Source organism: Kogia breviceps, chromosome 2 (assembly GCF_026419965.1).
Source record: "Kogia breviceps isolate mKogBre1 chromosome 2, mKogBre1 haplotype 1, whole genome shotgun sequence".
Classification (NCBI taxonomy): Eukaryota; Metazoa; Chordata; class Mammalia; order Artiodactyla; family Physeteridae; genus Kogia; species Kogia breviceps.
In genome coordinates, this window is record NC_081311.1 from 135,921,375 (window position 1) to 135,933,794 (window position 12,420).

The 12,420-nt window shown below is 33.1% G+C and overlaps 1 protein-coding gene across 3 annotated transcripts in view; it reads right to left on the bottom strand.

Annotated features, from left to right (window-relative positions):
• Window positions 1-12,420, bottom strand: part of LOC131751605 (sodium channel protein type 1 subunit alpha) — a 158,021-nt gene that overhangs the window by 26,628 nt on the left and 118,973 nt on the right. For all 3 annotated transcript variants that reach the window (XM_059055536.2, XM_067026227.1, XM_067026228.1), the window contains exons 18-20: window positions 4,712-4,832; window positions 2,737-2,891; window positions 802-975 (exon numbers count right to left, since the gene is read on the bottom strand). In XM_059055536.2, coding sequence (XP_058911519.1) covers window positions 802-975; window positions 2,737-2,891; window positions 4,712-4,832 — 450 coding nt within the window. The remainder of the gene's footprint in view (window positions 1-801; window positions 976-2,736; window positions 2,892-4,711; window positions 4,833-12,420) is intronic.

The window sequence follows — 12,420 nt, forward strand, 5'->3', positions numbered from 1 at the left end:
TGTAATATTTCGAACACACTTTTCTAAAACTGAAATTTGCCAAACTTATAGCATATAACATGATGTTTACCTTTAACAAATCTCAAAGGCAGCCACTTGTTTTGGGTAGCTGAAATATTAATCATTAGGTTTACAAACTCTGTGAAAGGCTGTTGGTACATTACGGGCTTGCTGCAAATCTATAGTTACACTGGGGAAACTCTCCATCACAGGATGAAGTAGAGTTTTTCACTACACGCCATACATCTTACTTCCTATAATGGAGTTATAATCTATATAATCTACTCTTTAAACATATCCTTTAAAAGCTTTGAGAAGATCAAAAAGAATTTTTAAAAATTGACATTAGCTTCCACCATCACCACTGCTTATTGAATGTCTTTAACTCTGTATGCACTAATATCATCATTTTACAGAGTCAAAAGCCAAATAAGTTACTCAGTGGCACACAACAAATCAGTGGTGGGGCTGGGATTCAAGCTCGATTCTGTCTGATTCACAATGTAAGTAATTTAAACAACATACCCTATTTCACCACTCTCCCTACAAAGTTCTGATACGTTTTTTCCCAGCTTTTTATTCTAGATAACCACCACAAATCCCATTTCCCCATGCTAAATCCGTACTAAATTAGCTTATTTCTTACAAAAACTACACTATTATTCAGCGAATTAGTTTAGTGTCTACTAAGTAGCATATCCTGTCAACATAACAGAGTGATCAAAGATTCACTATTTTATAATTAGTTTATAGATAAGACAAATTACCTTGAATGGAAGACAAAGATAGGAGGATACTTACATCAACAATTAAGAAGTCTAGCCAACACCAGGCATTGGTGAAATATGTCTGATAGCCATATGCCACCCATTTTAGAAGCATTTCCAGAATGAAAATGTAAGTGAAAACCTTATCAGCATATTCCAACATTGTCTTGATCGTCTTTCGCTGATCAATATATATATCCTCAAATGCCTATAAAGAAAAGTTATGCATTTTAGCTTTCTGAAACTATTATACTATTACAACTATTATAAGCTATGTTTTCTAACCACATATAAATATCTTTTTCCTGATTTTATATATATATGACACTTCATTGGAATAGGAGGGCAGAGAAAGTAGCTATTGCTGTCTTTTCTCTCTCTCAAAGATCTTTTAATGAATCAGGAGAAAAGTTATGCTCTCTATTGATATAACTGGAAGGAAGAAGTAAAAGCATAACTAATGAATTAATTTGACTTGTTCAGGCAATAGTTCTTGATGTCACATCTTGATGCTGCTACCCTAACTTGAAGTTATTTATTCCTTTTGTTTCATATTTATTGCTTCCTCCTGTTGGCGTTTTTAATTTTTATTTTTTGCCATATAAAGGAGGTTGAAGAAATAAAAAGTGAAGGCTTATATTTTTCATAAAGCAGAAATTGTAATTGATCATCACATTGCCTAATTTTACTATACAGTTGAGTTCATTTGTTCCCTTTGTCCCCTTCATTTTGTTGATAGTTTATATTTCTCAGGAAAGATATGGTGTGACAAGGATGGTAAGATGAAATTACTTCTCATTTAGACTCTAATATATATTCTTCTTCTAATATGAACCTCACTTGATATTTTATATCTAAGTATATATTCACTTAAATGGTAAAAAACTATTTCTTATCTAAAGTGGCATGTAGATAAAATTTATTTCATCAGAGAAATATGCAGAAAAATATAGGCCTGTGTTAGAATTATACACTTTTAAGTTAAAGAAACCTAAGTAATTGCGTTTCAATCAGGCAAGTTCTATCATCTTTCCATCCTTTATCTATCTATCTATCTATCTATCTATCTATCTATCTATCTATCTACATCTACCTTATGGCTTAAGTGGCCTATTTGTGTCAGCATTTTCCTAAAATGCTATCTATATGCTATACTTTATATTTTTGTGAATGATTTTCATATAAATATAAATTGATTCTGATGAACACTTTTATATAGAGAGAAACCAGTCCTTAAATGATCCCTTAGACACGCTGCCCAATATTTATTGTTACCAATATCCACTGTTCTCTGAGTAGCATAAGAACAGTGGACCCAATTCAAAACGGACAGAGAAGTGGTTCCTAAGGACTTTTTGACTGTCCATAAAAAGATAATAATAATATCATTCATAAACAAAATTCATCAGAACTTAGAAGTTATATATACCCAATCACAGGACTTTACTGTAGTTGCCATGCTTACTTTCTTGTTAAAATATGAGTAATTAAATGCTCATGTTCTTTGGTTATAATGAATAAACTAGAGGGACAAATTTGGGGGGTTACTTAACAATAAGCAAAAATTAATAAATAGCTTGTTAGAAGTATATGTATACATAATAAAAGTAAATCCAGAACTGCATAGTTATACATTGTATATAGTCTGTAAGAAAGAAGTGGGGTAATTAAAGATGCACTGGAGATGGGTAGAAGGGTGGGTGGGTGGGTATATGGGTGGATGGGTGTATGTATGGATGGATATAGCGGTGCACGTATGTTTAAGGAAGAAGTCATAAATGGAGATAAAAGTTTGGGGGTTATCAAACAGAGGTGATGGCTGATTCCACGGAAACGGATGTAGAATGAGGGTTCAGGGAAAATAATGCATTGGATAATAAAACAATGCTACAGAAAGGATTAATAAGTCATTAGTATTAGGTGATTCTAAGACTTGGCATTATAGCACATTTGCTTAATATTCACTCACCAGAGCACCACTACTAAGGAGAATCATGAAAACAATGAAGGTCTCAAACCAGTTATGTTCAACTATCCGGAAACACGTTCTTCTCAGGTTCCACCATTGTTTTCCTCTCCCTTCCTCCACACTAATTTGACAACATTTGAATCTTTGTACGCAGCCTGCAAGTATAATGTTCAAACAGGAGTAGGTAAATAACTTCTGCTGCTTCATTGATACCCTTTGGCGTGTCCCGGATTCATCTTCTCATTGCTACTGCCATCTCTATCTTGCTAGGGTAACTGTCTAAGCTTGGAGTAGTAAGAGCACATCCATTAGCAGAGTGAAGTTGTGAAAATTATTCAGCCTCTTTAAACGGTTCCCTGGATAATACCTGTTTTTTCTGACCCAACTGCTATGTCCAAGAAAGAACGTTGTAAAGTACAAGTACATGTTAAGTAGCTTTGCCTTGTACTATATCATCCTCTTGCACTATGTTGAAGTCACTCTAGGAAAGGACTTCAAAGTGAAATTAATATTAAGCAGAAAATGTCCCTTTTAAAGAGGAGGCAGAGCAATAATAATGTTCTCACCCAACAATGCTGTTTCTTACTGTTTAGGTTCTCTTGTGGTGCTCCTAGGAGAGCTTATATAATTTTCAAGATTAATTTAGTCCACTAAAATGTGATATGCATAGTCCTGCTTTGATTTGGTGTTGCCTTCCCTATACTGCTTTCACTCACTCTAACAAGAATTAAGTCAACAGGAACCATAATGGAAAAGAATATAAAAAAGAATGTATATATATATAAAGCTGAATCACTTTGTTGTACAGCAGAAATTAACACAACATTGTAAATCAACTATACTCCAATAAAAAAATAGAATTAAAAACATAATTAAATCAAGAGAAATTTGTGAGCACCTTTGTAATCACTATAGAGGATATTAAAAAAAAAAAAAGAAAGAAAAAGAGAAAAAAGGTAAAAAGGTACAGAACATGGACTTGCCCCCAGGAAACCTACAATCTGGTTTTTAAGAACAGATATAACAAAAGAACCCTGCCTCAAGTCAAAAAAAACATCAGGTATGCTTGAAGAAAGGGGAGAAAGGAGGGGAAGGGAAAGAAGGGAAGGAAGGAAGGAAAGGAGGAAGGGAGGAAGAAAGCCAGTAAAGATACATATAACAGTTCAAAAGAGAAAGAGAAGAACCCTCATAAGATAATACATGATTAGTTATCAGGTGAATTAAAGAATATCTTTATTTATAGCTGTTCAGAGGAATAAGAAGTTTTTTCCACCATGGTCGGATGAAGGTAGTTTTGAGGACTTTGAGTGATGTGTATAATTTATACAGGAAAAGAGGGAGAAAATATATATCAGGCCTATGAGGAAAAAACATCACAAAATAGAGAATATGCAAATATATTCATATCTTCAAAACTCAAATTCCCAAGAAACTCAGACCATGGGAAATACTAATCATGGAGAAAACAAAGCTCTTAGACTTATTGCCCATATTGTGCCAGGCTAAACTAGATACTGTGTAGGGATCAGGTATTGGGCAGTGCTTATTTCCTGTTTCACCCAGCAAGCATTGGAAAAATAATGATTTTGTTAAAAAAATACATTTGAGCATTTGCAACTCATTTGACTTTAATAGCTAAAAAATTATTTTTAAAGTAACTTTTGTGTATGAGAATGTTGACTAGTGCTTAAGATGCCAACTTATTGCGAAATCACCATTTAATTTGAAATATTATAAATTAGTCATTAGTTTTGATTCCATTAAAATATCTTTTCTCCATGTTCATGGTCCCTTACACATAATGGGCAGATATAACCAAAACATAACATGAGATTTAAAATCTGTTAGCATATAAGAGGCAATTGAAATAGATTGACTACAAAGTCCTGTTCTGAGTGGTCCATTTTGGGTGATCAACAGCTAAAAAAACTGCACTCTATAAAGGGAAGATTAATGTGAAGATCATGTTCTTTACCTTCAGTGAAACAGGCTTCAGGTTCAAGGGTTTCCTCAGGTTCCACTACAGGCTGTTCCTCGGCAGGTGTTCCAATGTCTACAGTGCTGCCTTCGGATGAGCTACTGCTTTCATTAAGTTTCTGAGCGTGAGATGGACATAAAAAGTAAATCATTTTAATTTTGGTACCTAAGAAATAGCCTAGCAAGAAAGGATTAGGACAATGAACTGATTCTGGATTCTCCTTGAAATGAAGAGATTTTAAGATTAGAGCAAAAGAATGATTGAATAAGAAGGGGAAATAAGGAAATCATCTATGGTAACTCCTTTACCATAATTTGCAATGTATGAAGTCAGATTGCTATGTTATGAAGTTACAAACGGCCATCAAAAACATGTACTAAGCAAACCATTGTCCTATGACTTAGAGAAGCCCCAGAGGGAGGGGTGGGAGAGGGGAAGTTAGTGAACATCGTTATCACTTTACAAATGATAAAATTAAGGTTTAGACAGGTTAAGTAACTTGTCTAATGTCATATAACCAACAAGTGAGAAAGCCAAGATTTGAGAGAATTATTCCTGAGCCCAAAGCCCATGCTCTGACTTCTGTGCAACCATCCTGTTTCTGAAATAAAAGAAACAGTGTATTCACATGCTTATAATTCTTCCATCAATTTAAAAGCGGAAATAATCCATAGAAAAACTATCAAGATGAGTCTAACAGATGAAGAGAATCTACCATTCAATCTTGAAGTGAAACACAAAAACAAAGACACCTTGTTTATAACATAAACCAATAATGGAATTTTACATAATACATATATTCAGTGTCTTCATGAAAATTATTTCATCAGATGCAAAAAACTAACTTTTGGGTAGGTGTAGACATGAGTTCTATTTAATCTTTGTTTACAGTAATTATGCCAAATGAATTATATACTTGTTATAAAGCAAATGTCATAATAGTAACTTAAGCACAAGCAATAATAAAACATTTTGGTATAATATTACTTTAACTCACAGAGAAATTCTTTTAAAATACTGTTTGAAAAGTCTTTACAATTTCTGGACAAATCCAGCTTTTGCTTATCACAGTTCTTCACACATAGTGCTAAATATCAGGCTCCATATCAAACTTCGTATCCATTACTAAATATCATTATTGGTAACCCAGATTTCAGTTTTCCAATTAGCAACTGTGAGTACTGATGTGAACCTAAAATAATATAAAATTAATTTGTTTAAATCTACTTATTGCCTCCCTAAATATCCTCCCCCTGATATGGCTTGCCTAGATGATGATAAAGTAAATTGATACCTTTTTTTATGTATAGTTACTCCAGGTTTTACTGGCTCAGACTTCCTCCAGATGAGAGCTGTTGCCAATATATACAACTTTATTCTTAAGAATATTCTTTAAAATAATCTATTCTTGTCTTATAACCCAACTTTGTAATATGTTACCAGTTACTCTACTTCTAAGCATATTTTCCCTTTAATACATACAGTTGGGAGTCAATCTACATTTTAGAAATTTTAAAAGGATATAAAAGAAGATTAAATGCCCATTATTACTACTCAGTTGGAAGATGTGCTCCTGGAAAGTTCCCAGGTATAGACAAGTGACCCTCTAGATGCTTACAAATTAATTTCCAAACACATCTTAAGCAATGTAAGTATATTCCATGATCTGCCTGGACTATGGCAGGAAAATAGAAGTGTGCTTAGTGTCACTTAAACTCAGCATGCTCTTAATTAAAGATGTCTTTTTTTCTTTTCTATCCTAAACCTACTTTTTAAACCAAGTTCCTGATTCCGATTCTTTGCAATATCATTCTTTCAGCACCTAGACTCAAATCACGTTGTCATTCATTTCAAATATTGACAGTAAAGTCATTTAATTCTACCTTTGAAATAACTCTTCTCTCAGTTTCATCTTCCAAATTCTTATGAACTCTCTGTTGACTACTGTCACTTCTTTTTTGGACAGCTATAAATAATAAGTTCATCCTTATTCTAGCCTCATCTAATTCTAGACCTTTGTGGAACACAAAGCCTGACTTATGCTTCATGCCCAATAAATATCTGGTGAATGAATGAATACCTCTGTTTCAGATGTTGCTACCAAATGAAATTTCTGTCTCCAACTTAGCTTTCTAACCAAATTTCCCAAATCTATCTTTCACAGAAGCTGTCCTTTAGTCAAGGTGAACTTCTTAATGTTCTCTGGCTTTTGCTTATAGTTGTTTTTGCCCATCATTGTGGAAGAATAATTACTCTCTCATCTTCACCACTTTATCTGCAGAATTCTTTCAGCACATACTTCTTTTTATTTAGCCCACCTCCATACTAACTGACTTACCAAGCTAACGATGCTTGGCATTTTCTCTGTAGAACACAATGACTGATGCCGGTGGCGTGCTGATATTTTCACAGGAGGTTGGCTACACTCTAGTACACCTGTGCATCTCTGCTTCCACCTGGTGAGTTGTGTACTTATCAAGAATAAGTTATGTTTGTGTTCAAATCAACTTGTACTATTGTAAATTAATGTAATTACAGAATTTACTCTTGCATAATTTGATAAAATGAATTTGAAAACAAAGTTAGTTATTGTATTCAGAAAAACTAAGTTGAAATCATTGCATCAACTTAATAAAGAAAAATCTCCCATACATATACAAACACATTAAAGAAACTTATTGTAAAATTAGGTGTGAATAATTATTTTTAAAAAGGGGTACCTAGGGACTTCCCTGGTGGTCTAGTGGGGGGCACAGGTTCAATCCCTGGTTGGGGAGCTAAGATCCTGCATGCCACGGGCGTGGCCAAAAAAATGAGGGGTGTGTATCTGGGATATAAATTTCTGGAAGGATGCTAAATTCAGGTTGCTTTATAAGGTTCTTTAAAATCTTTGTCCTCTTTGAAAAACCTAAACTGGACTCATAGATGATGAATTACAGGTGTGGCTCATGCTAAAGTGATGATGCAGAACTGCAAACAATGGGCCCAGACTGGAACAAGAGGCCCAAAGGCACATTTTAATGTAAGTATGTATCAGTTTTCAAAATGAAGCTGTTTAATGTTTGGGATTGGAAGGAGTTTGTACACATTTCAGGAATGGGACATAATTATAGGTTTGATTTTTAAATTTAGTATTCATATCTGGTTTAAATAACTCCCTGAAGCAACGTTTTACAAAAGAAGCCTGGTAAACAACATCCTCGCTGACCCCCTTGATAGACACTGATTCTCACACTAGCAAGGGAAACTTGCCCCACCTTTGTCATACTGACATCAGATAAAATGACAAGTGAATGTTAGAAAGACCAAACCGCAGGCAAGTAGGCTCAGGCCAGTTAATATACTCTAGATAAATTAGGCTAACCATAGAAAAAAGTTAGTATTTTTTCTATAAGTTCACACATAATGTAAATAAATAGCATTAGTGTGAAAAAGAAAAGAAAAACACACAAAATAAAACAGATACAGAAGTGACTAAGCTGAAGTGTGCCTAGGCAATGCACGGGAGGCAACAAGGGTTTTGACTGATGAGCCTCTTCAATAAGTGGTGCTGGGAAAACTGGACAGCTACCTGTAGAAGTATGAAATTAGAACACTCCCTAACACCATACACAAAAATAAACTCAAAATGGGTTAAAGACCTAAATGTAAGGCCAGACACTATCAAACTCTTAGAGGAAAACATAGGCAGAATACTCTATGACATACATCACAGCAAGATCCTTTTTGACCCATTTCCTAGAGAAATGGAAATAAAAACAAAAATAAACAAATGGGATCTAATGAAACTTAAAAGCTTTTGCACAGCAAAGGATACCATAAACAAGACCAAAAGACAACCCTCAGAATGGGAGAAAATATTTGCAAATGAAGCAACTGACAAAGGATTAATCTCCAAAATTTATAATCAACTCATGCAGCTCAATAACAAAAAAACAAACAACCCAATCCAAAAATGGGCAGAAGAACTAAATAGACATTTCTCCAAAGAAGATATACAGATAGCCAACAAACACATGAAAGAATGCTCAACATCATTAATCATTAGAGAAATGCAAATCAAAACTACAATGAGATATCATCTCACACCGGCCAGATTGGCCATCATCAAAAACTCTAGAAACAATAAATGCTGGAGAGGGTGTCGAGAAAAGGGAACACTCTTGCACTGTTGGTGGGAATGTAAAATGATACAGCCACTATGGAGAACAGTATGGAGGTTCCTTAAAAAACTACAAATAGAACTACCATATGACCCAGCAATCCCACTACTGGGCATATACCCTGAGAAAACCATAATTCAAAAAGAGTCATGTACCAAAATGTTTATTGCAGCTCTATTTACGATAGCCAGGACATGGAAGCAACCTAAGTGTCCATCAACAGATGAACGGATAAGGAAGATGTGGCACATATATACAATGGAATATTACTCAGCCATAAAAAGAAATGAAACTGAGTTATTTGTAATGAGGTGGGTAGACCTGGAATCTGTCATACAGAGTGAAGTAAGTCAGAAGGATAAAAACTAATACCGTATGCTAACACATATATATGGAATCTAAAAAAAAAAAAAAAAATCATGAAGAGATTAGTGGTAGGATGGGAATAAAACACAGACCTACTAGAGCATGGACTTGAGGATATGGGGAGGGGGAAGGGTAAGCTGTGACGATGTGAGAGAGTGGCAGGGACATATACACACTACCAAATGTAAATTAGATAGCTAGTGGGAAGCTGCAGCATAGCACAGGGAGTTCACCTCTGTGCTTTGTGACCACCTAGAGGGGTGGGATAGGGAGGGTGGGAGGGAGGGTGACAAAAGAGGGAAGAGTTATGGGAACATATGTATATGTATAACTGATTTCACTTTGTTGTAAAGGAGAAACTAACACTATTGTAAAACAGTTATACTCAAATAAAGATGTTAAAAAAAAAGAACATTAATAAGTAAATTTAAAATTAAATAATAAATGTATTAAATAAAATAGATTAAAATACATAAAAAATTAATAAATTGAACTCTAGTTTATTGAGTCATTGGCGTCATCTTAGGATTCTGCTGACAACACTAAAATTTGTGTGTTTTATTGATTTTTTTTCCTAAGAACCACATGCTATACTAATATCATCTGCTACATTGATAATTCATTAATTTCTCTTTATTTATGTTCCCTTTGTTTTGTTGTTCTTTTTCTAATTTCTCAAACTAAGTTCTTTGTCATGTTCTTTCATCCTTTCTTGATCATCCTTGTTAACAGTAAGACATTCAATGACTGCTTGGTCCAATTTCATAGATTTTGGAAGAAAAAGTTCTTACTGTTTGGGAGGACATTTAAAATTTTTCAAGTGGTTATATTTTTTCTATCATTTTATTATTAATTTCTCATTTAACTGCATAGTGATTACCTAATAACCCTATATGATATCTTCTATCTTGAATTTATTGGTATAATAGCCCAACAATGTCTGCTTGTTTGAATTTATTGAGGCTTACTTTGAAATTTGTATAAATATATCAATACCATGGGTCACTGAAAATAAGAAATCTCTGTACATATAATTTTTGAGATAACATACATTTATAACATTTTTGCTATTTATATTATTCAAATTATCAATGTCCTTATTTAATTTTTCTTTGATTCATCACAGACTAAAAGAATGGTATTAAAACTCTCACAACCAATATACTTTAATCAATATATTCTTATATTTCTCATTGTTGAAATCAAAGATGATGCAGTTCTGAGTTCTTTATTTGGTTGGAGTAATAACACTATTACTCAAAAAGGGAAGAATTTTTAGATGCATGGAAAGAGTCCATCTCTATATTAGCACATGTGATATGAATTCAGATAAAATACTAAATAAATTGGATAACAGCAAAACTAAAACATTCTCAAATAAGTACTTGTATTGATTTAAAAACCAATAAGGACAATTAATTTTTCCTTTGTTTGTTCTTACATTGAAATTTAATTTTATTTTGAAATTCACCATTCACATAATAAAGCAATTGGCTCTCATGGTCTTTGAGATTAATAGACTATTTAAATATCCATTTTAATGTTTATTAAGCCATTAATCAACCTTTAATTTACTAATTTCCAAATGAGCTAGTTCATTTAAAAATATGTATATTTTCACATGTAACTCTCAATAGCTCAATTTCTGTAAGGACTTATATTGTCCATGTATTTTTGGCAGGCTGACAATAAGTGAGCAGAGAGAATGCAGGAGCCTCAGCGTATCTGAAGCATCCACTTTGCCTTGTACATCAGAGCATTCAATAACCGCTTAATAACTACAACCCTGATGGGAAGAGCATTTTTCCTCCTCAATGGATTTATGCAACATTTCATGCTTTTCAAAAATGTTCTGTACTATAGTAAATGATTTTGACCTTGAGGGTGAAGCAAAACAAAGGAAAGCAAATAGTACACTCCACAATGTTTCTTTGAGTAAGTGATTAAATGGGTTTTTTTGTTGTTGTTCTCTGACTTGATCTTAGGATGTTTATGCTGTTATTTTAGACTTGGTTTGTTACAGGGAGCTTATTTATAGGGTTTACTAGAAGTTCAATTTATAATGTGATAAAAATATATTAAAAATAAATCTGGAATTTAAGGGTCAAAGGGATACAGAATATGTGTGTATATATATGTGTATACACATATATATTTTTATTTCTGAAAAAATACATATTTTAAAGCTAGGCATATATTATTTTAAAGGTGGAAATTTTACTGTTATATATATATACATATTAACATATATATTTAAGATATATATCTTAAATCATACATAGTTGAGAGGCTCAACAACCTTAAAAATATTAGTATTAATATTTCATTGTATACACTGTGCATTAGTAAACATTTCTAGTGTACACTAAGCATATTAAAAATTAAAATGACTTCTATTAAAAACTCTCAGCAAGGCAACAATATAATATCAAAGGAACAGACTCTGTACTGAGATTTAGCATTTCCACAGAGCAGTTAGAAAACTCAAATATTAACTCATTAATTCCCATATCATCCCTACAACTCAGATGATTTCTTCATCGGGCTTTACATTGGAACGACAATCTTTGGTGGATTATTCATATTTAATAAATATAAATTTTTTTAATTAATTGTGAAACCTACTGTTATTTAAACACTTGCCTAAGGTAGGGGTAAAGATGAATCAATACAGCTCTGATATACTCTGAATTCTGCTTTAAAGTATGTCAAAAGTGAATTTTTATATAGATGATTAGCTATAAAGGAACAAAGGAGGTATAACCTCTCATCACATAATGGGTCAAGAGAAAATTATTGTGATTGCAAATGAATTAGAAGTAAAAAAAGCTAGAAAGCAAAATTGTAAACCAAATAATTTCCATTGTTAAATTTATTTTGCTGAATGAGTGCAGAATCTCTAATATTCTTTTGACATTAATTTTTAATGTTAAATGATAACATATTTAACAAATATTTTTAAAGTGTCTACTGGATAGGGGAACTGTATAACTACAGTGAAAGGGTGAAGAGTTCTCTTTTGAGTCAGACAAGCTTGGGTTTGCATCACAACGACTGGTTTTATGGACTTTAGGCAATTATCTTGACCTCCATAAGCTGTAGTTTCTAATTTGTAAAATGATCCCTACTTTACATGGTTGTCATATGGATTGAACAAGATAACACATGGAATATGTC